Source organism: Engystomops pustulosus, chromosome 1 (assembly GCF_040894005.1).
Source record: "Engystomops pustulosus chromosome 1, aEngPut4.maternal, whole genome shotgun sequence".
NCBI lineage: Eukaryota > Metazoa > Chordata > Amphibia > Anura > Leptodactylidae > Engystomops > Engystomops pustulosus.
Window position 1 is genome coordinate 24,139,602 of NC_092411.1, and position 24,298 is coordinate 24,163,899.

Here is a 24,298-nt window from a genome sequence, read left to right on the forward strand (position 1 = left end):
GTGGTGTAACTTCCTGAGGTGTAATCACAATGGACTTTCACGAAAGATTGACATTAAACAAAAAAAAAATTACTACCCCGTGTTATATGTAAGCTGGCTTGACCAGCACTGTATGGTCATTACTACCACACTTGGTACTGGGATATTTGGGCTCCGTTAATGCTGAAAGGGAGTTATAGAGGAATTTTTTTTGGTTATGTAAAAAATGGTGAACTGAAATGAACTGATGTATTTTGTGTCATAGTTTATGCTTTTAGTGTTTACTTCCCCATTAAAAAAACAAAAGTTGCAGAGTTTCGAAACCCGATACTAAATAACATGGGAAAGGAAGTATGAAAGAAAACCCTCAAAAGGTGTTCACAAAGATATTCAACTCTCAAGAGAACATTGTCTCCTGTACAAAGATTTTCATTATCAATTTTTGTCTCACATTTTTAAGGGGTTTTCAGCATTTTTGAAGGTTTGCAAACAATTACGGCATAACAGCATCCTCTGATATCATTCCCCCAATCCTTTGCGCTTTGCAGAGAGTTGAAACAGGAGCCCCATTGGTAAGATGATCCCTTGGCATAGTCCTGGTTAGTGTACGGTTAACATGAAGCTGCTTGACAATGGATACCAAAGTATTCAAGTTCCTGGCAAATTGCTAGAGGACAATGAAACTGCAGGAATATAGTAACTTGGGACAAATCAGTCTTATTTCTGGAAAGCGTATGATGTCCATATAACCATGAAAATGCATCTTATTTTCTGCAGGCTGTGAAGGTTCTTAATACCATATAATTTATTAATTTTTTTTTTTTCATTCCTCCCGCAGATCATTTTAGGGGAAGCCCTGTCTGTATTTTACAACCGCCTGCAGTCTAATGGCTTTGTCAGCAATCACTATGTAGCCACTATCTACAAAGCCATCGGCACCTTCATCTTCGGAGCTGCAGTGAGCCAGTCCCTGACTGATATCGCCAAGTACACCATTGGGCGTCTGAGGCCTCACTTTCTGGATGTTTGTAAACCGGACTGGACCAAGATCAATTGCAGTGCCGGATACATTGAGAACTTTGTTTGTCTAGGAGATCCTGTGAAGTCTGCTGAAGCGCGGTGAGTTGTCGTTTACTTACGGATATAATGGAGGAGCATAAATCTGGTGACAGAAGCCCTAATGTGCTTCATCTGTGCTCCCAGCAAATAGTCTTATACTGTTTCTACCTATGCCTCCACTAATTTAGAGGCAGGTGCAATCAACCCATTCATGTGCTCTTCCTATCTTGGGCTACATTCACACAAACGTATGGGGGATGTATATACGGCCGACATATATACGGCTTGTATACGTTCCCCATACACTTCTATGGCCTCACGGCCTTGTAGAGGAGTGGTACGGTGCTGCACACATGCAGCACCGTACCGCTCCGTAGCCCGTAGAAATATAGGAATACGGTGCAGTGCGCTGTATATTCCTATGGAGAGGGGCGGGGGTGAGTTGTGCTCATCCCCTGTTCCTTTCCGCAGCCCTATCGTGTAAATGTAGCCTTACAGTGGTTTTATGCAGGTAAAATTGCATAAAAATAAAAAAATATCCATTTACAATATCCATTTCCATCCGTTTTTACATTTTAACTTTTGCTGGACTTCCATGCTGTCGTTTTTATTTCTGATTTTCGAAGTATATATAGAGTTGTTATGGCCTCCTTTTCTCCTAAAACTTTTAAAATTATTATGAGCCAATCTGTGCTGTAGTGTCGCAGGCTGTTACACGGTCTCCCCTTTCCCTGTTCGCTCGGCCCTTCTCTTCGCTCCGTCTGCCTGATGTGTATGGAAGTGGGAAGTGCTGCAGCATGTAGGGGCTCTAGTAATGCCTCTAGAGCCCTTCTGTCTCATAAGCTTATTTGTAGAAGTTTATTATAGAAGGAAGGAGGCCATGGATAAGAAATATAAGGTTATCGTTGTCACAGTACCTGGATCTATGAGTAAGTGTCCCCGGTTTATTTTGATGGATTTTTATTGTAAATTTAATTTAAAAGGGATTGTGTGGACATTTCAAGTTTCCCTATACAGTATATGGCCTAGCTTGCTGGTCGCTGTTGGGACCCAAAGGTATTCATCTCATTGGCACTTAGAGATATCAGAGCACAGTATTGCAGTCCAGTCCTCCTTCCTTAGTGCCATAGACTATACGAATATAGAGGCAGCTCTCATGTCTTGCCACTCTATTCATTTTGGGTACAACTGACCCTCTTTCTCATGACTTGTAACTCCCACGATCAGCAAGTTATGCCCTATCTTGCATAAAGGGCAAAATTTGTAGTGATAAGACAACCTCTTAACACTGCAAGCCTCCCGTCTTGGAGCTCCCATAGAATTTAATGGAGAGCGTGAAGAATGAGAGGCCACCAAGATGGAGTGGACCATCCATGGGATATTCTATGACGCACTCTGTCCCAGTTGGTTACTCCTTTTAGATTTCAAAGATGGGGTTTATGTAAATGACGGCACCATTGCTTTTCTCTGTGGGCGCCCATAATACAGTGGCATGGACAATAAGGTCCAATAAGGTATCTTTGTGTGATCTTGCATGTTGGGTCATGCTTCCTTCTATCCAACGCTTTTTTTATAATCATTGTTTGCATACAAGCAAATTAACACCTGCACATGTAAGAAAGCAAAACCGACCAAGTCCTAAACTTGGGGTGCAACTTCTAATTGAGGTGTCCTGCTGCTCGTTCTAGTCATACACATTAGACTGGAGTTGGTTAATATCTGCCGTCAGACCGGGGAAGGGTTAGGCATGTTGGATTGCAGCACACTTGATCCTTTCTTCTCCCAGGAGATAAGCCCCTGCCAAAGATGTCTATAAATATAGTACAGGAGGCTGATCGGAGCAGACGCGTCTATGGGGCAATGTGAAAGAAATGTTTTTACGAGAAACGTGTTGCTTGTACAATGTACTGTGTGTAATTGTAGATGGTGTGTATGGGCTGTATTCACAATATGAGATACCACTGTGCTGGTGCATGTTGTGAATATTGGGGGGAGAGGGCTGCGCCTGTTACTATAATTAAACGTAACCTGAGCGCCGGTGCGCTGAATATGACATTACGGATATTTTATTTCCACAGCCTGCAGTAAAGCGCCTGGTAATCCAACTCGTAGTCCTAATGCTTGGCTAGTCTGGGGGGATTGTCAGCTTAGCTAGATCGCACCGACAAGACAAGCCTTAATCTTTATTACAGAGATATTGGGTCTTGGTAGAAATGGGTTGTGCATTATGGATTTTAAAGGAGAAGGTTCTGCAAAAGTACATTTTGTAAGTTGTGCAGGTTGTCAGCACTTTGAACGCAGTGTGTGTTGTGTATGACAGCTGCCATCATAGTCACAAAACTATGGGTTACTGGGAATTGCTGGTGTACCGACCCTCCATGATCCAGAGAGACGTCTAGAATGGTATCGGTGCGGATAGCTTCTATTCTTATCCAGAATTCCGGCAGTAGCATAGAGCTGCCATCAAATCAAACATTTTCACTCCAATCATGAAGAGATGACTCCGTTTACTCTGCCTCAATCTACAAAAGCTGAGCTGCTAATATAAGGAGGTGTTAGATGACTGTAGAATAGCTGTGTCTCAAGTAATATAGTTAATATTAAGTTGTAAGACTAAGGACTAGTTCTCGGCATACTATATTGCACCAGGAAAAATGGTAAACTAAATATGTGTATGTAGCTTCCAATTGTTCCATACCCTTGATGGCCTCAAATTTCTATGTTTGCTTCTATGATGGACTAATGGAAAAAACTAATGAGTTTTTAAATGCATTTCTCCTCCAAAATTCTAATAACCAAGTTGGATCAGGTGGGCAATATCCATTTTATATCTGGATGCTTGATTTTTTTACCTATTTGTAAGGTACAAATTCATCCTGAACCTCTCTTCTTGTGTTTAGAAATAAGATCCACCCCCCACCCTCCCCTCCCCAAATCTAGCCATGACCAGGGTTGTGTATGGTGGATAGTTTTAGTAAGCGCACGCTATTGCTATTACACAACAAATTGTTCCCTAGTTCTCAGCTTTGTAAAGTGTGTTACTCCCCGTCTTGGCCCACAATTCCCCCTTCCCCCAATAGATAACACACAGCTCCCATGTGTCCTGGAAGACTGCTCCTCACATCATGGGATTGTGTTATTGCTTAAAACCGGGCAGTCTGACAGATTCCTGTTATCTGCATCATCTGGCAACTCCAACCGTTAAAATTTATGCGCCAAGTATCATCCTGGAAATCTAGGTTACAAATGAAAAAAAATTTAGACTTTGGAAAAACCCAGAAGTAAGAGGGGAAAAATTTTAAAAACCCGTTTGACAGGTTGTAAGTCTTTCTGTAAGCTCCCGAACTAATCGTGCAATAAGTACTTGCCCGTGCAATCTTTTTTTCAGCTAGGAGTTTGCTCGGAGAGACTTGATTTGAGTTGTAAAATCTTCAATGATTGTTATGCCAAAAGAGCTTCTTGTCCCTACTGCTACGGTAGTAGCCAAAATGGCACCACAAAAACACTGAATACACTGTCCTCATAGTTTGAGTCTGGCTGGATTCATGGGTAGAGTGATAACCTGTTGGTTGCCATCCTAAGGCTCCTACTGCAGCCATACTTCATACTATTTTCATATTTTAACTAAATGAATTGCTTTATAGGATCAAAATAGATTTCTGATTTGGTGATTAAATTTAAAAACAAAAAACCCCCCCACACAAATATTAGATTGTTATCTACCGTATATACTGAGTATAAGCTGACTTGAAAGTAAGCTCCGGTACCCTATTTTATCACCAAAAATAACTACCAATAAAACCTGGTAGCTAGGATTACACCTTACACTTGTATATTGGGCCTCCTTTAAATTAAAGATTAGGATATATATATATACACATACACTGTATAACCTTATATTTTAATATTATATCCCTGGAGCAGTGGGCCAGCCTCTTCCCACCTCCTCCGCTTGTCGTCTCTGTGCCGGGGTGGGAGTTGGGACAGATGGGAATATCCTCACAAAGCTTCACACCCTGAGTTATACTGCGCCGTGGGAAGCCTCCCGTACAGTATGCGTTGCGTTGTCTTAGACTTTCATACCTACAATAAAAGGGTCATTGAGTTATATTATAATGGCTGGCTATATGCACAGAGGCACCTGCCAGTGTCTAAGCCAAAGGCGGCTTTTTCAGCATTAAAAAAAATGGTTTTACTCAAATATACTGTGTACGGTAGTTTTAATATTTAGACCTTCAGCTTTTGTTTACTCTTTTTTTAAAAAAATAAAAATTTGTACCACACATGCAAATGATATAATATTTTATAGATGCCTGAACAAGTGTAACTCGCCAAAATGTTAAAATTCCTTTCTTCTTTAGTGTCCACATCCGTATGTGTAAAGAGGATTGATGGATTCATTCAGGTTTCCAGATTCTCTATACCTGATGATGTAAAAGGTCATTTGGAAAGAACCGGTCCTTGTTTTACAGCTCAAATTTTGTTTCAATCTGCTGACTAGTTCATATACTTTTCCTTCCAGGAAGCCATAACTCATAATGTGGTCTAGGCAAAATGTGTGCATCACAGGAATAGAAATCGCCTTGAAACTGTGAACCAGCGTTTTGGTTGGAATCGCCAAATGTCGTTAGTCTGGTAAAATATCACCTAAGGGAGGCAAAAAGTAAAATTCTTACAAGCTGTATCCCGGAGGTGGTCTTCTTGATCATCTAATTGGAATACACTTCTGAAGACCTCAAACCAAAGCATGGGGGTCCTATCACTACTGGGGAAGGGATGTTGATTTCTTGTGACTGGACAACCCCTTTAAGACAGGAAAAAATAAGTTTTAAGTCTTGATTTCTGTAGCTCCAAGCTTTTATAGGTTTTACTATGTAAAGTTGAATTAACCCCCTTTCCTTTGATCCCCTTTTTTTGTAAATAACTTCCAAGGGTCTGTCTTTGGGTGCGGTGCTTATAGTAGACTGGAAAAGTGGTCAACATTGTGTGCAGCCAGCAAAAGCCGGATGGTGTTGTGATGGCACGGGACTATTGAGACTATACTAGAACTTCATATGGACAGAAAGATTTCTAAAAAGTTTTACTTTACGGCCAAAAAGGTGTATTATGATATCTGAAAAAAATGTATTCATAAAAGACATGTTGTCTGCTTTTTTTGGCCTACCTAGGCCCCGGTGCCAACTCACCATGGTAACTGACCACAGTCATGTAAGCTTTTCCAGACATAATCTCTCTCTGTGTGTGTGGGGGGGGGGGGACTCATAAATTGAGGGTCACAATTTTTTTTTTTTTTTTTTATAATTTTGTAGACCTCTCTGTCCATATTTGTTATTCCTTCATTTGTGCAATAAGGTAGTAGGATAAAAAATATATATTGCAGTTTAAAGTCTCTGACCATTTTAAGGAAATCTACCGTTTGATTTTATGCATTATGAACCAAACATACGGTACCTTGAGAATGTTGTAGCTTCACTGATGCAAGCACATGTCTTGTTTAATCCCTGTGCAGAGTGGTTTTGCTGAATAAAATAATTTATAACATTCAGGACCTTGGGAAAGCTGGATTGCATTCAGCCAGCTGTTCATAAACCCATTAAACGCTGCTACCTGAACTGTACAGACAGAACTAATCAACCTGAGCTGGATCACTCGTACACAGCAGCTGGGGGATTGTGCAGCGATTGATTACTCCTAGCTGTCGGGCACAATGCAGTGATCACATTATTCTCTCTAGCAGTGTATACTTATTGTAAGAGAAGCGCCAGAGCCACATTATTATAATTGTATAATTATTTTTTTCAGCACAGGGATTAAACAAGATATGTTTCTGCATCAGTGTAGCTACAGCATTCTCAAGGTGTGGTTGGTTCATAATGCATGAAATCAAATCCTTTAAGCCAGTGGTGGCGAACCTATGGCACGGGTGCCAGAGGTGGCACTCAGAGCCCTTTCTATGGGCACTCCAATCTTCCTGCAGTCCCAGGCAAATTAAGAGATGCTGCTCTGTCTATTCGACACTTTGTTGGCTGTTTGGAACTGCGGGAAAAGTGAGAAGGTTTTGACAGAACAGCATTATATTTGGAGGTCATCATGCTGGACCCCCACCATTGTTCCTTTACAGAGAGACCCTTGAGTAAATCTACAATGATAATCTGAATTTGCCCTCCTTCTTTTAACTGGTGGCCTCAGACCACCGATACAATTGAAGGATGTGAAAGAACAGGTAGCAATAAGTTACTGCTTAAAATTTCATATTGGCACTTCACAGTGAATAAGTGGATCTCGGTTGTAGTTTGGGCACTCGGTCTCTAAAAGGTTCGCAATCACTGCTTTAAGCCCTTCCTGATGTGACATAATAGTATGTCATACGTTGAGTGTGGGTGCATGGAGAGGGCTTACGGGCTAGCCGGTTGGTCTTTGCTGCATATTGCAGCAAACACTTACCAGTAACACCCGTGATCGTTGCTAGCACCGATCGCTTGTGGTAACCCGCTGATCGCAGTAGCTTAAAAAATGGAGACACGTGGGTGAAGATCATTGCTCCCCATGAGGTCATATGAGGAGGGGGGGTGGGGGCGCAATCGACCCGAGGCTGTCCCTGTTTTGACCTATTTATTACAATGTGCAATTAGCACATTATAAGGAATGAGGAGGAAAATCCTTATATTCTGCCAGACAACCTAGGTTAAAAGTACCCTGGGGGTCTGAAAAATGGTAAAAGTAAATATTTTTTTCCTTTTTTTTTATTTTTAATTATTTTCAAACCTAAACTCAAGTCCCCCCCTTTCCCTAGAAGTGATATAAATATAAATAAAAAGTGAAAATCATAAACTCATTAGGTATAGCTGTGTCCAAAAATGCCCGATGTCTCAAAATATAATAACTGTTTTTAACTGCATTTAACCCAGTAATGGAAAATGGCGCCCAAAGTCAAACATGGCACTTTTTTGCCATTTTGAAAATTATAAAAATTCAATACAAAGCGCTCAAAATGTCATACAGTCGTAAAAATGGTAGCATTGAAAATGTAATCAAAAGTCGTAAAAACATTACACCACCGGCAGTTCCGTACATGAAAGTATGATAAAGTTATTAGCGCCAGAAGATGGCAAAATAAAGAAATTTTTTTTTTTGTACAGGAGGTTTCAATTTTTATAAATGTGTGAAAATATTACAAAACCTATACAAATCTGGTATCCCTGTGATCGTACCAATCCACAGAATAAAGTAGACATTTCTTTGGGGCACACAGTGAAGTCGTTAAATTCAACCCCACTAGAAAATAACGCAAATGCGGTTTTTTCTTCAATTTCACTGCATTTGGAATTTTTTTCCCGCTTCCCAGTACACTTCATGGAATATTACATACAGTCACTATCACGTGCAATTTGTCACGCAGAAAACAAGCCCTCGCACAGCTCTGTACATAGAAAAATGAAAAGGGTAGCCCACTTTCAGCAAATTGATATTGTTTATGTAAAGATAAGTTATGCAATTTCCAATATACTTTCTGTATCAATTCCTCATGGAATCTTCACAGGATCTCTAGGAAGGCCCTACCTTCTGCCTGCGGTTATCTCTTGGAGTGGGAAGTGCTCCTACACAGTATAACAGCCTGTGAAGCTACAGAATGGAGGACAATGCCCCCGCAGCCTTTTAGGCTTCTTGATTTTCCAAGGACTGAGGCCTAGCATTACAAATATAAGAAGATCACCATAGTCACGGTACCGGGATATAAAATGGTGTAATGCTAAAATGATTCTCTTATCTCCTTGTGGATGATTTCCTCTTAATATTAGAAGAATATCTATGTTTTACGTCAGGGCAATTAATGATGACTGATGCAAATGTTTAGGTTCTGGGAATTTCCTCCGTAACTACATAGATCATGACTGGTCTGGCAGCGTCTGCTGTATTTTCCTGGAATCTCTCTTGGGTTTGGCACTTATTTGCTCGTAGTCACCTAGAGACGAGCACAGACGAGCCGGCACACAGAGCTGTCTGTAGTCCTCGCAGTTGATGTTTCACCTTGCTGTGCACAAGTCCATCCTATGTGCTTGTCTATTGAACCTTCTGTGGGAACTCGTATCACGTTCTGGATGATCAGATTCCAGTTTAAAGGAATTTTTTAAATTGGGATAGTTCAGCACACAGACCACAATAGCGCTATATTTGTGAGGTGCCCACCAGAGCTGAACAGTCTTATATTGTGTTTCATTTATTTTTTGAGCAATGTATTAGATTTTTATATTGAAGCTTGATTTACTTAGTTATAACTGTCCACGTAGGACGCAACACTGATTGGCGATCAATTTTGCATGCAATTAGCAAGACACTTAATAAAGTAGTGGTTCTGCAGGTGGGGAGCACAGACCACATATCAGTACCTATGATTTCTGGCTGATTTGGTAAAATTTGCATGTTGGTGGTGCTATCACACTTGTGGTAGAAAGAGACTGACTCGACAACCCACACCAGTGGCTCCGCTAGTGCAGCTCATCCAGGATGGCACATCAATGAAAGCTGTGACAAGAAGGTTTGCCTTCTGCTGCCTGACACCTCCTTCAGCATGACCGGTTTGGCATGGGCCATGTGCTCACCAACGGTAGCCTGACTGCCATTAGGTACCGAGATGAGACCCTCCGACCCCTTGTGAGACATTATGCTAGTGCGGTTGGCCCAGAGTTCCTCTGAATGCAGGACAATGCTAGACCTCATGTGGATGGAGTGCCAGCAGTTCCTGCAAGATGAAGGCGTTGAAGCTATAGACCGGCCGCTCCATCCACAGACCTGAATCACTTCTTTCTCCATCCACTAATGTAATGATGCACCACAGACTGTCCAGGAGTTGGCGGATGCTTTAGTCCACGTCTGGGAGGATATTCTTAAAAAGACCATCCACAACCTTATCAGGAGCCTGCAGAGGTATTGTAGGGAGGTCATACAGGCACGTGGAGGCGATACACAATACTGAGCCTCATTTTGACTTGTTTTAAGGACAATACATCAAAGTTGAATCGGCCTGTAGTGTTTTTCCACTTCAATTTTGTGTGTGACTCCAAACCCAGGCCTCCAATGGATTTTGTTGGCACATTCAACTCTGTACAGAACAGAGTACCTCAGCCTCCATGAATGAGATACGCTCATTGAATAAAGGGGTCACTATATATTGGGGTTAGGTATGAGATATAAATTCAGGGACCATAGGAAGGGCGCACCCCTACCAGTCTCCGGAAACAAAAAAAAAACTGCCATGCAACTTGTCTTGGTTACAAAAAAAAAAAAAAAGTTGGGACCTGAGCATAGCTGATAGGATGATCGTGCCAACCGTAGATGTGGGTGATTTACATCTAATGTACAGTTGGGTTCTTTAGGTTTGTACTTTGAATTTGTATGCAAGTCAGAACAGGAATTTTTTCATTGTAGCTCCAGACAAATAATTTTGTCTCAGTAAGAGTTGGATTTTTGAAATTTTTTTAGCAGCCATGCGAGCGAGGATTATAAATAAAGCTTCATCACAGACACCTTACAGCTAATAGTTGCAGGCTGGGACTAAAGACAGCATCCAGAGAGCTTTACCAGGGGTCACAGTGGGCAGAAGGACACTTTACTTACTGACAGACCTCTAAGTCGGGAACTACCTGTTCATGGAGGCCCACTACTAGTCCTGGGGTGGTTGGACCACATGCAATCCATGTCAATATAGAGGACACTTTAAGGTCTCAGCATTCCAAATTCGGGTCATGCTCGGGCTCTTCTGACATGTCAACATAGAGGTACATCTGGTCTTCCAAGTAGAAATCACTTGGTGGTTTTACGATTTTGCAGCCACTTGAAAGAGCTGCTGGCAACGCCAACCCCGTCATTCCGATGAGTAATCGTGACCTTTCTTTAATAGAACGCGTCTGTTCATGGACGTTATTGAGACATTCCTTCTGAAGACTACCAGAATATATAGATTTATTTTTTTGCTAGTTTTAGCATTTTTAGTTATTCCCTGAAATGATGGGACGTTAGTTATTCAGCTCCTCTTATACATCAGTCATCAAAGACATTTCAAGTTTTCGAATCCAAAAAGTAATTTTTTTTTCTTTTGATACAGGAACAGTTTCCAAACATATGGAAGATATCAGAGGGTTTTTTTTTTTTTTAGTGATGGCTTTTAGTCAAAGAATATTATTCTTTCCGAGAATAAAGGCGTTCCATGACTCCCTGATATGGCTCAGTCCTGTGTCCTTTTATCTCTGAAATGTCATACAACTAGAAGGTCAGCCTGGCACGGAAACCTTTGCCGTAGATATAAATTGTTTTTAATTTCATTGTCTGTAATCAAATTTGCCATCCTATCATGTGGATTGGGGTTAGTGGGTTTTTGACTAGGCTCATTCTGGTATTTCAGTAACACTTGAAGCCTGTGGTCAGCTGTGACACGGGGGTTTGTGTTTTTGAGTGTAGCAGCAATCAATTTCCAATTCTCAAAGGAAATCTACCATAGATAATGACCATGACCAAGCTCCATGACTTTGGTAGACTTATAGGAAGTGCGTAATATGTCCAAGAACATGGCTAGCAGGCATGGCTAATCGTATCGCTCATGTATGACCGAATAGACTTTGGTTGATCATTAACATTTACTACGTCTGCACCGTCTTGTCATGTCTATGCAGATAAGCACAAAGTATGAGTAATATACAACGTTCCTCCAGTAAATGGGTAAATGATTATCGATTTTTAGCTTTGGCTTTTATCATCATTGGGTGGTAATCTGCAGAAATAGTAATTACCACCTCTAATAAATATCTTACCAGCTGAACTTTGAGCTTTCGTTGGAATAACAAGGGTATGTCCATGATATGATCAGGATGGTAATACCTAATTGATCACTCTGGGAGGGGTAGACAAAAATGTTATACTTTTCAAACTACAGGTGCTGCGGCGTCAATGGTCACTGTCGGAGGCAGGGATGGCTCCTCATAGGGGTTAGTGTAGAATTTTCTCCTATTCCTCCCCATTTGACAAATGCTTTCCCTTTTGGAGTTAATGGGATGGATAGTTGAAATATCCTAATAGGGTTTAAGAAATGGGATTGTCAAAATGGTATTGTATGGACTCTTGGCAGCAGAAGACCACATGAGCCTCTGCACCCAACCATAATTGACGTCCACATTTGGATCTCGCATATCAGTGCCTCGGTGGCAGATAATTTTAGGTGATATGGGGTGGATTTTTTTTTTTCTCCCCTCCGTCAACGACTGAATTGGTTAATAGTAGTTTGTTTAGTGGCAGCCAACAAGTGGGGAGAGCTATTTTGGTGCAGAGACACAGAACATTTTTTTTCATCAGGAACCTTGAGCAGCTTGTTGTCCATTTCAGTTTTGACCATGGAACTAAACCCTGTGGCTTCTGTTGTTGATTTTGGTCAAAATCGCATCCCTTATCTGCTTCTTTAGATCATAGGATCAGCCAAATTGTGCCAATTACTACCTATGAGGCCATGGCCTTGCCCACCACATCTAAGTTTTAGAACCAAATGTCTTACTTTCTGAATAACTTCAGATTACAGTGTCCCAAATCTGATTATTTTGAAAAATCCCCCCCCCCCCCATGTAATATATCCACAATGTTCATACACTATTATGTGACCCATTGAACATGCTTTATAGTTTTGCAACATGCGTCTTCTAAAATGCTTCAGATTTGGAGTTTTTTGGAATCATTTTAACAATATTTTGGAATAATACAATTAATGAGCATCACATCAACTTTTTGGCATGGAATTTTAGCTTTTCTTACATTTTATACTGGAACAACTTTGTATATTTACTAGCTAAAGAGCTGACACAACAATATGATCAGGAAACCTTTAAAAGGTGACTTATCACAGGTCAATGATCTCCCTCCATAGAGTTTGAGGACATGTGTTAATGACTGAGCTGAAGTTTCTTCTTCAAGTAAGCGTGAGCGATTCTATCCATGATCTCCTTTCTTATAAAATCATCTTTTAAAATTATGCAGATCTCCTGAAGAGCTATCCTCGCCTCTGTGATCTGGCTTTAGACTTAAACTGTTTCACCCTCTGCCTCGCTCCCTCGGTACTTGTTCTGTGATCTGGTGAGGAAGCCACATTCTCTGGCTCATTAGCATCCTAATGATTCTTTATTTATATAGCGCACACAGATTACGCAGCGCTTCACGGAGCTTTTGCCAAGTCGGGCCCCCTGTCCCCAATGGGGCTCACAATCTAATCAACCTGCAAGTATCTTTTGGAGTGTGGGAGGAAACTGGAGGACCCGGAGGAAACCCACGCAAAAATGGAGAGAACATACAAACTCTTTGCAGATGTTGACCCTGGGACTAGAACCCACATCCCCAGCGCTGCAAGGCTGTAATGCCAACCAAGCCACCATGCTGCCCCGTATCATTTTAGAAGCTTGGAGGCCATGGATAACTACAATCCCGTTGCCTGGATCTAGGAGTAAGTGTCCCTGGATTATCATGGATTTTGATGGTAGATTTCCTTTTAATGAGTCAGAATATAAATCCAATGATTCCAATCTTGTGTATTGGGAGCGCTGTAGTATTGTGCATGTCTGTCCTAAATGCTGAAGGTTTGGTTTACTGTTTTCTTGTGATTTATAGAATTACTGGCAGCATTTCAATGTAATGGTAAGAATATATTAGGTTTCTGACTAACTTCCTTTTGATATTCGGTTCCTTTACTTTTACTTGCTAATAAGTTTTTATGTCAAAATGTTCTGTTCCCTTCGGCCTTTTGAAGTGTATAAAGGAATTTCCTCTTAGCGGGGTTTCCAGGGCTGGAGACAATATGGGGTGTCTTGGCGGGTGACATGTTGGCTGTTGTACTGCCAGAGTGTAGGAGGCGCAAGTCATGGGTGCAGCGCCTACTAGTGGCCATGGTGTGCACTACCTGTATTTGTGCTGTTCTGATACCACCACATATACGTAGTAGTATAAAGTGGATGTTGTGATGCTTCTAATTTCTTCTATGGGCAAAATAAAGCCATATTCTTCTATTTTGTTACAGCTCAGTGTTCAGGTACAGAAAAAAAGTGACTTTAATAATCTAACTTTCATAATCTCTCACTTTAAGAATCTGCTCTTTATTATTTTTTTCCATTGTGGAAAATCTTTATCAGTTCCTATAGGATGGATGCTGGGAAAGAATGGAAGCTGCCTTTCACAAGGTCTTGTATATTTGGGTCTCAGATAATCAGATACGCTTTTCCTTTTTGTGAGATATCCTGTTTACAATGATAACCTTTTAGCTCCAGCGCAGAGGTGAAAGCTCATTGCAGGGGGATTGTATGTAACACAAGGAAGAATTGAATATATAATGAACATGCCATTGTATCACAAGCTTATACACTGCTAAATTACCTGCACTTTCAGGTAGGATATGAAAATATCTTTTCTTGCATTCCAGCTTTTATGGTAACTCGCCTATTACATATACAAAAAAGAAATTACAAATCTCATCCAAATTGGCTAAAGTGAGACTTCATTTCAGACAACCCTATGCTGTACTCAGCAGCAGCTACAACAGTTGTTCTGGTGTCATTGTAAAAGTTCGAATATTTTCTTTCAAAGCACACAAGAACTGCCATTATCTCCTGTAATAGTCTATTTGCAAATTATGGTTGAAATAAATTCTGTAACTTTCTGGATTTGTTTTCACAGAATTGATTTGCAAAATGTGTCTCATAATTGAGAGGCCTATGCACAATTGGTGGCTGATTAATTTGCCTACGCCCCCCCCTTCCCCTTCCTCCCCACTTTGGGGGTCGACTAATGCTGCAGTGCCTGCTGTTCATCAACACAAATGAATATATTCAGTTACCGGAGAAGAATTGAGGGTTATTTCCGCTTATGGAGGCAGTAAGAATGCAGCGTTCTTGTCAATCATTGGTTAATATTGAAGTTGAAAGTGCAACGTTCCATAAACTGATTATAGTGAAAAAAAAGGGTGATAAAAGACAAATCAGCAGCTTTTATGTCGCCCTCTAATATCAGACATGATCTAACCTGCTGTATCCTTGTGGAAATAATTCATGAAGGTTTGATGAAAGATCAAAGCCCAGAACGTTCTTATTTTTTTCTAGTCGTCTTGTATTGTATGTATCTGCAGGGGGATGTTAACCTTGACCGTTATTACACAGGATGAAGCGCGGAGGACGCTGCTAATTCTAGGAAAGGCATAATTTGGAGTTTACTTGCTGGGGGTTATTCTGTACAGATGCCTCTGAGGGTCAGAGTTTAGTAATTTTGCTTACACTAAGGCTACATTACGATGTATGCCCGCCGTACTGCGGCCGCTCACCCCCCACCCCTCTCCAAATAATTTATGGGATTAGAAAGACCCTATTGTGTCACTAGGATGTGTCCATTCCAGGAAATACAGCTGCCATATAGTCCATCATTAATCCTACACATATTCATCTCTCTCCGGTCTATCATGAGCTCATTATTAGTCGTGGAGGGTGCGGAGCATCACTCAGGGCCTTCCGTCTGCTGCCAAGTCCTATTCTCTTGCCCTTACTTGGTATTTCTTACGGGTGAGAGTTCAGTGTGTTTTCCCCTCAGCTGGCGCTGATATCTGTGTATATGATAGGGCTGCGGTGAGATAATGCCACAGGGGGGGCATCAGTCAGCACATTGGCACGGCCTGTACCATTACAGCAGCTGCTCCGTCCTGTCATGCGGGAAGAAATAATAGAGCGACGCTTTCTATTCTTACTGCCAGAAACTGGACTGACCTTTAAGAAATATCTGGATATAAAATGTCACTTCACTCCATCTGTATGTGAGGCAAAGACCTACAGATTGTAAAACTATTTGCTTCACAACATTGGTTTGAGGATATGGGATTGGGGTGATCTAGTGGGTGAGAAATCCTAAACTATAGATGCGACCACCACATCCATCAATACGAATGTGATTGATCCCTACAGCGATGATCATCTAATGGATGGTAGCGATTGTTACATGCAAATGGATTCTTTGGTTGCCAAATGATTCTGCTCCTGGAGGTGATTCAGCCTGGAGCATTACTAACCCAAATCTAGGGAATTACCCGAACCATCACGTGAGGAGTGATCCGATGTCTGACTGTGGACATGCCTGGATGCTCGTGTCCAGATGATATTACTGGTTCATGCGCTTTGTATAGAGAATGATGTCACCACTATAGGGAGAAGAGGCTCATATAAAGGAAGAATTTTCACTCTAGTTTGTTTATAAGCGGCAGATATTACATTGATATGTGATCAGTCACACCCGAATACATATGTCCCAAGCCAATTCCTCATATAAAGGGGAAGAAACTCTTTATGTTGGAAGCTTGAGCCCTTTCATATGACTGTATTCACATCAGCGAGTGTGTGTGTCAAGGGGACTGCAAACTTTGAATTCCATGCCCTGTGGCTTATTTACTTGTTACTAAATGATAACAATCCTTAAAGGAAATCTACCATGATAAACCAGGGGCACTTCCTCATAGATCATTTCTTTCCTGCTGCATGAATAAATCACCTCCTACCACTATGTGTGAGATTACATAAGGTGCAGTGTAACAACCTGTGAAGCTGCAACATGGAGGGGTTAAGGTAACGCCCCCTCCCCTTCTGGCTCATTAGCACAATATTAAAAGTTATGAGAAAGTGTCTCTGGTTTAAAGAAAATCCATCATGATAAACCAGTTTCTTGGAGCACCACCAGAAATACCTACTTGAGGGGTCACCCAGATTTTCCAGACTCCAGCACAGCAGCTCCCATTATGCTGTAAAACTACTATACAATCCCCTCACACTCTGTTACATCTTGTGGTCTGTTCTGTATTAATGTAGGAATATTGTTTGTCTTCCAGGTTGTCCTTTTATTCAGGCCATTCCTCATTTTCCATGTACTGCATGCTCTTCCTGGCAGTAAGTATACGTCTTACTTATCTCTAGTAAGATTGGGGGATTATGTTCTACCACCCTGTAGGGGTCTGCACTACCTGCCATCGGGGACTTGTACATTGCTTTGTATGTTACTGTGGATCTCCTGCCTTACACCTCTGTAGACATCCACCAGAGCCTCAGAGTGGCCCTGGCAAGTTAGAGAATAGGTTACATTTGCCACAGAGGGCATTGCCAAAGATGTACAGGCAGGAGAAAGTCCCCGGGCAACACATTTGTCTATCTGCACTGTCCAAATACTAAGAGACCATAAGGGCATCATACACTTATTTTAGCAGGTTTCCCCTTTGCATTGTGAAGCTGCTTCTACTTCATATCCTGGCACCATATTGTAAGAGCTGTTCTGTATACATGGGTGCAGCATGGGCGACTCCATACATCCTCTTGTAAAAGCCAGTTACCGTATATACTTGAGTAAAAGCAAAATTTCGGTACAAAAAAAAAAAAAAAAAATAGCAGGTCATCATCTGCACGCTGCTGCTCCTGAGAGAAAGGACCTGCTGGGGGTAGTGAAAAGGTGAATGTTGACTTTTTTTTTTTTTTTAAGCGCTAGGAATAGTGGGGGCTGGCTATATACTGGGGGGGGGCTTATACTCTAGTATATATGGCATTTGCTTCTGCAGTACTGATATCAGACGTGAGACAAGCTTCTGTTAAACTGCACACAAGAGCAGAGGCCTTCATAATTTAAAGGATTTTAGGAAGGAGGCCATGGATTAATAAAAAATATGATTACCACAGTCATGGTGTTTCGATCTATAAATAATTGCCCCTAGTTTATTAGGTAGATCTGTGATCATGGGTTCCTAAGTCCTAAACTTTATCAAGTTATTGGCCACTCAAGACTTTGAAATTATCTTGTATCCATGCAAATTATATGTAAATGTAGAGGCTACTGGGGAGTGTAGTAGGCACAGAGCTCCACTCCCCAGTAACCTCTTTGTAGCTCTCACCATATCTGCAGTGCGCAGCTCCAGTGAAAGCATGCGCAGTAGTCTCATGTAATTTGCATATATAAGATAAACTTTATATCAAGATAACGGCCACTCAAGATTTTGAAATAAGCATAGTACTTGTTCCTAGTAGAGGTACCTGCCATCAGATTTACTTTAAAGAGAACCTGTCATGCAAAATAACCCCCTAAACTAAATATATTTTCATAAACTGCCATTAGAGAGCATTGCCTCTATCCCTTCATTGTCCCTCTACATGCCTGTAAACCTAAGCAATGAGGTCCTAAAGCTGTATGCAAATGACCTGTGAAATGTCCAATGAAGCATTAGCATATTCAAGCTGTCCACTCTATTCATGAGTGGGAGGCACAGCCACACCCCCAGTGCTTGACTGACAGCCTGTATAATGATGTGAGGCTGTATAATGGTGTGCTTCCTGGTGCGGGTGGCCACGCCCCCTGCAGCCTGTGTGTGCATGTGTGTGTGTTTAGGAGAGATACAGCAGCTCCAGGCAGCCACATGTCAGATTCATGTGTAGCTCATGTCTGTGTCTCTCACCTGTATATTAGGAGGATGCAGCACACACTAGCAATGCTTTACTATACATTACACACAGACATGAGCAGGGGGAGGAGAGGGGAGGGGGAACAGGGGTGACATCACTGCCTCTGACCATGTGACCAGCCTCATTTACATAATAAAGAATAGATGATTTTACAATGAATAATGTATGAAATAACTAGATAAAGGCTGGGATGGATCCTTGTGAGCTGCTCCAACAGGTAGAGGTGACAGGACAAGTGACAGAGACCTGATGACAGGTGTCCTTTAAGGAATTATACTATTAAAGGGAACTTGTCACCACATTAAAAGGAAACTTATCACAGATCTACCTAATATTCACGAATACTTATGGCAGGTTCTTATAGAGCCATAGTAACGGATACCCTTCGTTTTGCTCTGATCTCTACAAAATCGGTTATAAACTTGCCAATCCATGTCAACCTGGTCACATGACATTAGGCCACAGCCCTCAACTTGCTCTAAAGATGCAAAGGTCCTTTAGCCTTTTAACATTGACAAACTGTACCCCATGCACAAATCTGATCACAAGAAAACTACAGCAGCCTGCAGAGAATTCTTCTAACAATCCTGTACACCAAGCATATATCAGGATATCACAGCAGCCTGCATGGAGAGAAGGCCAAGGGACCTTTGCATGCAGTTATGTCAAGTCACAACAATCAGAGATACCCAGGAGGCCACGCTCGCCTCAACTCTATAGTAATGCTTAGACACCAGGTAAAATTATGAAGTTGAATATATGGGAATCTGAGGGGACCAGTTTTTAGCTAAAAGAAGGGTGTCAGTTACTTGGGCTCTATGGGAACCTTTCACCAGCTGTATTTGGGTGTATGGGGACTACATAAGGACAATGATGGAACCTGTCACAATCAGATTTTGCAGGTTTGCACACAATTAGCCCCTAACCCTTAAGAGCAGCCTGATTATTTCTGCCGGAGCAGTGTCTGTAGGATGTGACCACACACCACAGGATTCCTGTATCGTTTTACTAAAGACGGGTTTCTTCACTTTTCTTGTGTTTCATTCCCACCACAAGGAAATGCCGCAGTGTTGTAGATTATCCTGACCGCTGGCACAAGTTATGCTGAAAAATCACTGACTGCACACAAAACATAATAAGCTAATTTTAGTGTGGCTACTATATATATGTATGTTATATTCAGGTTGTAGGATATAGTTGAGGCCTCTTGCTATTACCAGGAGCACTCGCTACACTACCAAATATCACTAAACCAATGATCTCTTATGGCTTTGTTCTGCAATAAGTTTATGGTGTAAAATTTTGTGCCATTCATAAATCATGCACCATAATTAAAAGTAAAGTTCAATTATATATCCTACATGACTGGCAAAGCTCCATTAGCATCTCCTACATTCACCGCCATTGATACAACATGTACATTATCTTTCCCAAAGGAGGTGGGAAGAATATCCCACTGTGGCTCAAACACTCAACCTACCTTTTATCGCCTGTCATATTGATACTTATGTTGGGCATCTCTCCTGCCCCAAAAATACATGGCACACAGGATTCTGTTATATTTACCCGTCTTCCTCTTCCCTTCCAGCTGTATCTGCAGGCCCGGATGAGAGGAGATTGGGCCAGGCTGTTACGTCCCACCATTCAGTTTGCTCTTGTTGCGGTGTCCATCTACGTTGGTCTGTCCAGAGTTTCTGACTATAAGCATCACTGGAGCGATGTGCTGACCGGACTCATCCAAGGAGCCATTATTGCTGTTCTTATTGTAAGTGACACTTCCTAGACCTTCCTTGTGTACAAACTGCAACTATGGAAACTGTTAATTTTCCCTATGCGGTTTAGGAAATACAGCAGACATATGACTTGTATTGGTTGGATTAAATACTGACCTGTATACTTGCAATGGGAGACTGGTGTGACCCGGAACTGGCTGCTTATCTGCCATTTTTTGCACAAATCCAAACTACAGACAAGCAGCCAGCAAGTAACCTGGTCAGACTGGTTTCTGACCATCTAGATGCCAAAGATTGAATTAAACCACATGAAGATGTTGCAGATAATCTTTGGCATCTAGTTTGTAGAATACACAAAAGTCTGCAGGATTTCCCAGCCTTGGGTGTCTAATTCAATATTTCAGTAGCTATGGGGGGGGGGGGGGGGGGGGTGTTAAATGTTGAGGGTCTTCTAGCAGGCGCTCGTGTTCCCTGCGCCTGCTGAACGTGAAACAAGACAATGGACATTTTGTAGGCTCCATGGATCAAAGTGAAGCGTCCATATAATAGAGGAGATAATTACAGAAAATTCCTTACCGGTAGCTTCACCATTAATGTCCTTAATAATCCGTGGGCACTGACCCTTTCTCATTCTCTTTGCAGGTCGTTTACGTATCAGATTTTTTCAAAATGAAGAAAACCGGGTTCAGTCAGAAGGAAGAAGACTCTCACACGACTCTGCACGAGACGTCAACTAACGGGAACCACTACGGGAACAGTCACCAGCCATGAAAGCCACTCTGATGCGTTGAATGAAAACATATCCTGCTTTTTGTTTTTTTTTTACACAGTATTAAGAGTTTAATCTCTTAATCCCTTTTAATTAGCCTTTAACCCTGTTAGTGCTGGAGAGGCTAATCCTGCATGGCACTCTAGCACTTAAGCCTTAAAATTGCACCCGTCTTGTATGCACCACTCGAGCAGCCATTGTGTGGCTTAACATTGCGTGAAAACGCAGCATCTTGGAGCACGGGGTGAGGATTCTGCATTCTCGTGACTTGCATGGACCACACACAGGCTGTAAATAACCTGTATGTAAGCAACAAGTGCAATGGACAGCTGCTGCTATACCTGTTGGATGCCCACTTTGTATATAGTTATAAAGAACACCTTTTATGTATATGTTATAGCTTTAAGAATATATGGTTTATTATTGGTGTAAAGGACTAAGAAAAGTGCTACACCAGTCCACAGGTCAAATCTGGTATTACAGCTCAGCTGCAATGCCAGGTTATCAGTGGTCTGGTGTAGAGAAGTTTTCTAATCCTAAACAACCTCTTGTGTAAAGAGTTTTCAGTCTGAACAAAAGTTTTAGGGTTTCCCGTCTAAAATATTAATGTGGACCTAAATCTGTGAGTTGTGCACTCATCTGATATTCAGAGTGGAATCAGATGGCTCCATTCTCTGTGTAGTGGTCAGACCAGGTTACTGCACATCAGCTCCCATTCAGTTAAATGGGTTGTAAGTTGCAGTGACTTAGTTTGGCCACTAGGGAATGGAGCAGTCCATGGGGAACATCACAAGAAAAGCTAGATTTAGGCAGGAAAACCCTTTACTGATATCTGCCATGACACCAGTGTGCGCAGAGCCTTAACTATAAAAACCAGAGAATAAAATGTGGTATTGAAATTTGTAAATTTTTTTTAATTAAAATAGTGTGGAAACAGTATGTACAAACACTTGTATTATATTGCTTTGCTCGAACGATGCTTGTTCTGCAAACGTATAACACCAAAACATTAAAAACGGTTTATAGCAAACGTCTGGCCTGTGTCCTTTGTTCCCCGCAGGATCCAGATGCTGCATTAATACATCAAGGTCTTCTCCTCGGCTCCTCTATAGGTACAGACTGGCGGCAAACACAATGTCCCTTTTGATGTTTGTAATTCCTAAAACGGAGCAACAAAATTACATTTGTTTTACAGAAGCTTAAATGGGCGATCATCTTCCCAGAACATGGAAATCTCTAAATTGTCTTTATATTCATTTAGATTTTATAGGACTCCACGTTCTCGCCCCACAAAGAGAAGGTGGAGTCGTGAGAAAGGTCTGGTAATTATATTTTAGAAATAACTTGTAAGAGTTCACGAGATGTGAGGTCTGACGGCTACACCCAGCAATTACTATTCCTATTCTATAAGAGCTAACAACCGTATAAAATTGGGAAACCTATTGTTATACATTACAAGAATAAGTCGGCTATGGCCCCGTCTTCTTTAAAGGGGTTGTAACAACTTTGCATATTTCCCAGCTAACAAATATGGTTTCCAAGGTGGGAAATGGGGTTAAGGAAGCAGGAGGCTGCATTTTTTTTCCCAAGAAGCCATATAACATGATGTGGGATTAAGCCAAACCAATAAGTCTATTTGGCTTAACTTAAAAGAAGCCTAATAACAATGCCCTTTTTTTGCTACCTTGAAAGGCAGCCCCCCCCCCCCATCATCCCACATGTTTTCCATTTCCCAAAATCCCCTGGTGGAGCATTAATAGTTTTAAGTCTCCACACGCCTATAAGGCGGCCTTAATTGTCAAACTGTCCTTAAGGAGAACTTGCCCTTGATTGTTAGCCAACAATCAGTGGGAGACACTTTCTGACAAGTAGCATTTAGGGATTTGCATAATTTTTCCAAAATTCCCCCTGCCCCCCCCCCCCCATTTTCAGGCTTAAAGGGAACCTATCACCACATATCTACCTATAAAATGGTAGATCGGGTGGTAGGTACATCTATAGCCCTTTTAGGAGCTAATCCTCACGTTCCCATTTAACTTTTGCTAACTTTTATTACTGAAATATGTAAACATTCCTAAGCGACTATTGGGCGTGGAGTAGCTGGAGCTGAGGCTACACGGTGCAGCTACTCCACACCCCAGTGGCCTCTTTGTTCCTCCTACCAAAGATCTTCGGCGCTCAGCTACGAGGGGCTGCACCCCCTTGTCCGAGAATCCTGCCGTCTGCGCAGAAGAACAGGCTTGAGGCCACTGCACATGTGGCAGGATTCTCTGACGAGGGCGAACAGCCACAAGGAGCTGCGCACCGAAGATTTTTTTGGTAGGAGGAACAGAGGCTACTGGGGCGTGGAGTAACCGCACCGTGCAGCCCCAGCTCCGGCTACTCCACGTCCCAGTAGCCGCTTAAGAAAATTTACATATTTCAGTAATAAAAGTTAGCAAAAGATACAGGGGATGTGAGGATTAGCCCTTAAAAGAGCTATACTCGCGTCCTATAGATGTACCTACCTTTTATATGTGGTGGTAGGTTCCCTTTAATTAAACTACTATTCCCCTCTAAAGGGAATTTTAGAAAGGATATTTAATTCCCAACCATAGGTAAATGCCTAAAGCCAAAAGTCATATTAGAAGGGGGCATATTTGAGTTCAGTTTAGTGGTTGCAGCGGTAGTGGCACTTAAGATGCCTGCTCTGTAACACCTAGAAATGTGCTCCGAAAGAAGAAATTGTGGTTTTTAATATGAAACCTATAGCATCAAGATTATGGTTTTGGGATCTACAGAAGAACTGCACAAAGATGGGGGCTGAGAGCCGCGTAGTCTGCAGCGCACCCACAATTCACATGTTTGAAATGCATCCAAACCAGAGTCCAACCCCTGGGTCTACACAAATTACCTGGCTTACTGACAGAATCCTCTAAAACCTACAATGATATTGTTATGCAAATGCTTAGATTGCAGAAGCCCATCACACCTGTATTGCACATCTGCCTTGCTACTTTTTCTGTCTATAGTGAAGATGAGATCCCTGGTGACAGGTTCCCTTTAAACTAATAGATGCAAAGTACAAGTAGACTTCACCATATTTTATCATACACTAATTAATCTGATTTAGAACAACACTGTCTGGACCCAGTGGGGAAGATCTAGTGTGTCTGTTGCAAAATAAGAAACTGTTGGACCCAGACTGTATAATGGGATTTTTAGATGCAGTCACATCTGGTATTGCTGCTCACATCCCTGTGTATGGGGCTCGGCTACTACAT

The 24,298-nt window shown here is 41.6% G+C and overlaps 2 protein-coding genes across 3 annotated transcripts in view; one reads left to right on the forward strand and one right to left on the reverse strand.

Moving 5' to 3' along the window:
* The window catches only part of PLPP1 (phospholipid phosphatase 1), a 58,865-nt gene extending 37,385 nt beyond the window's left edge, over positions 1–21,480 (forward strand). For both annotated transcript variants that reach the window (XM_072136109.1, XM_072136117.1), the window contains exons 3-6: positions 818–1,098; positions 16,922–16,979; positions 20,122–20,298; positions 20,909–21,480. In XM_072136109.1, the coding sequence (XP_071992210.1) occupies positions 818–1,098; positions 16,922–16,979; positions 20,122–20,298; positions 20,909–21,037 (645 nt within the window). In that variant the 3' untranslated portion in view covers positions 21,038–21,480. The remainder of the gene's footprint in view (positions 1–817; positions 1,099–16,921; positions 16,980–20,121; positions 20,299–20,908) is intronic.
* Positions 21,481–21,928: 448 nt separating this feature from the next.
* MTREX (Mtr4 exosome RNA helicase) overlaps positions 21,929–24,298 on the reverse strand; it is a 45,520-nt gene continuing 43,150 nt past the window's right edge. The window contains exon 27 of the mRNA XM_072136095.1: positions 21,929–22,194. Coding sequence (XP_071992196.1) covers positions 22,142–22,194 — 53 coding nt within the window. The 3' untranslated portion in view covers positions 21,929–22,141. The remainder of the gene's footprint in view (positions 22,195–24,298) is intronic.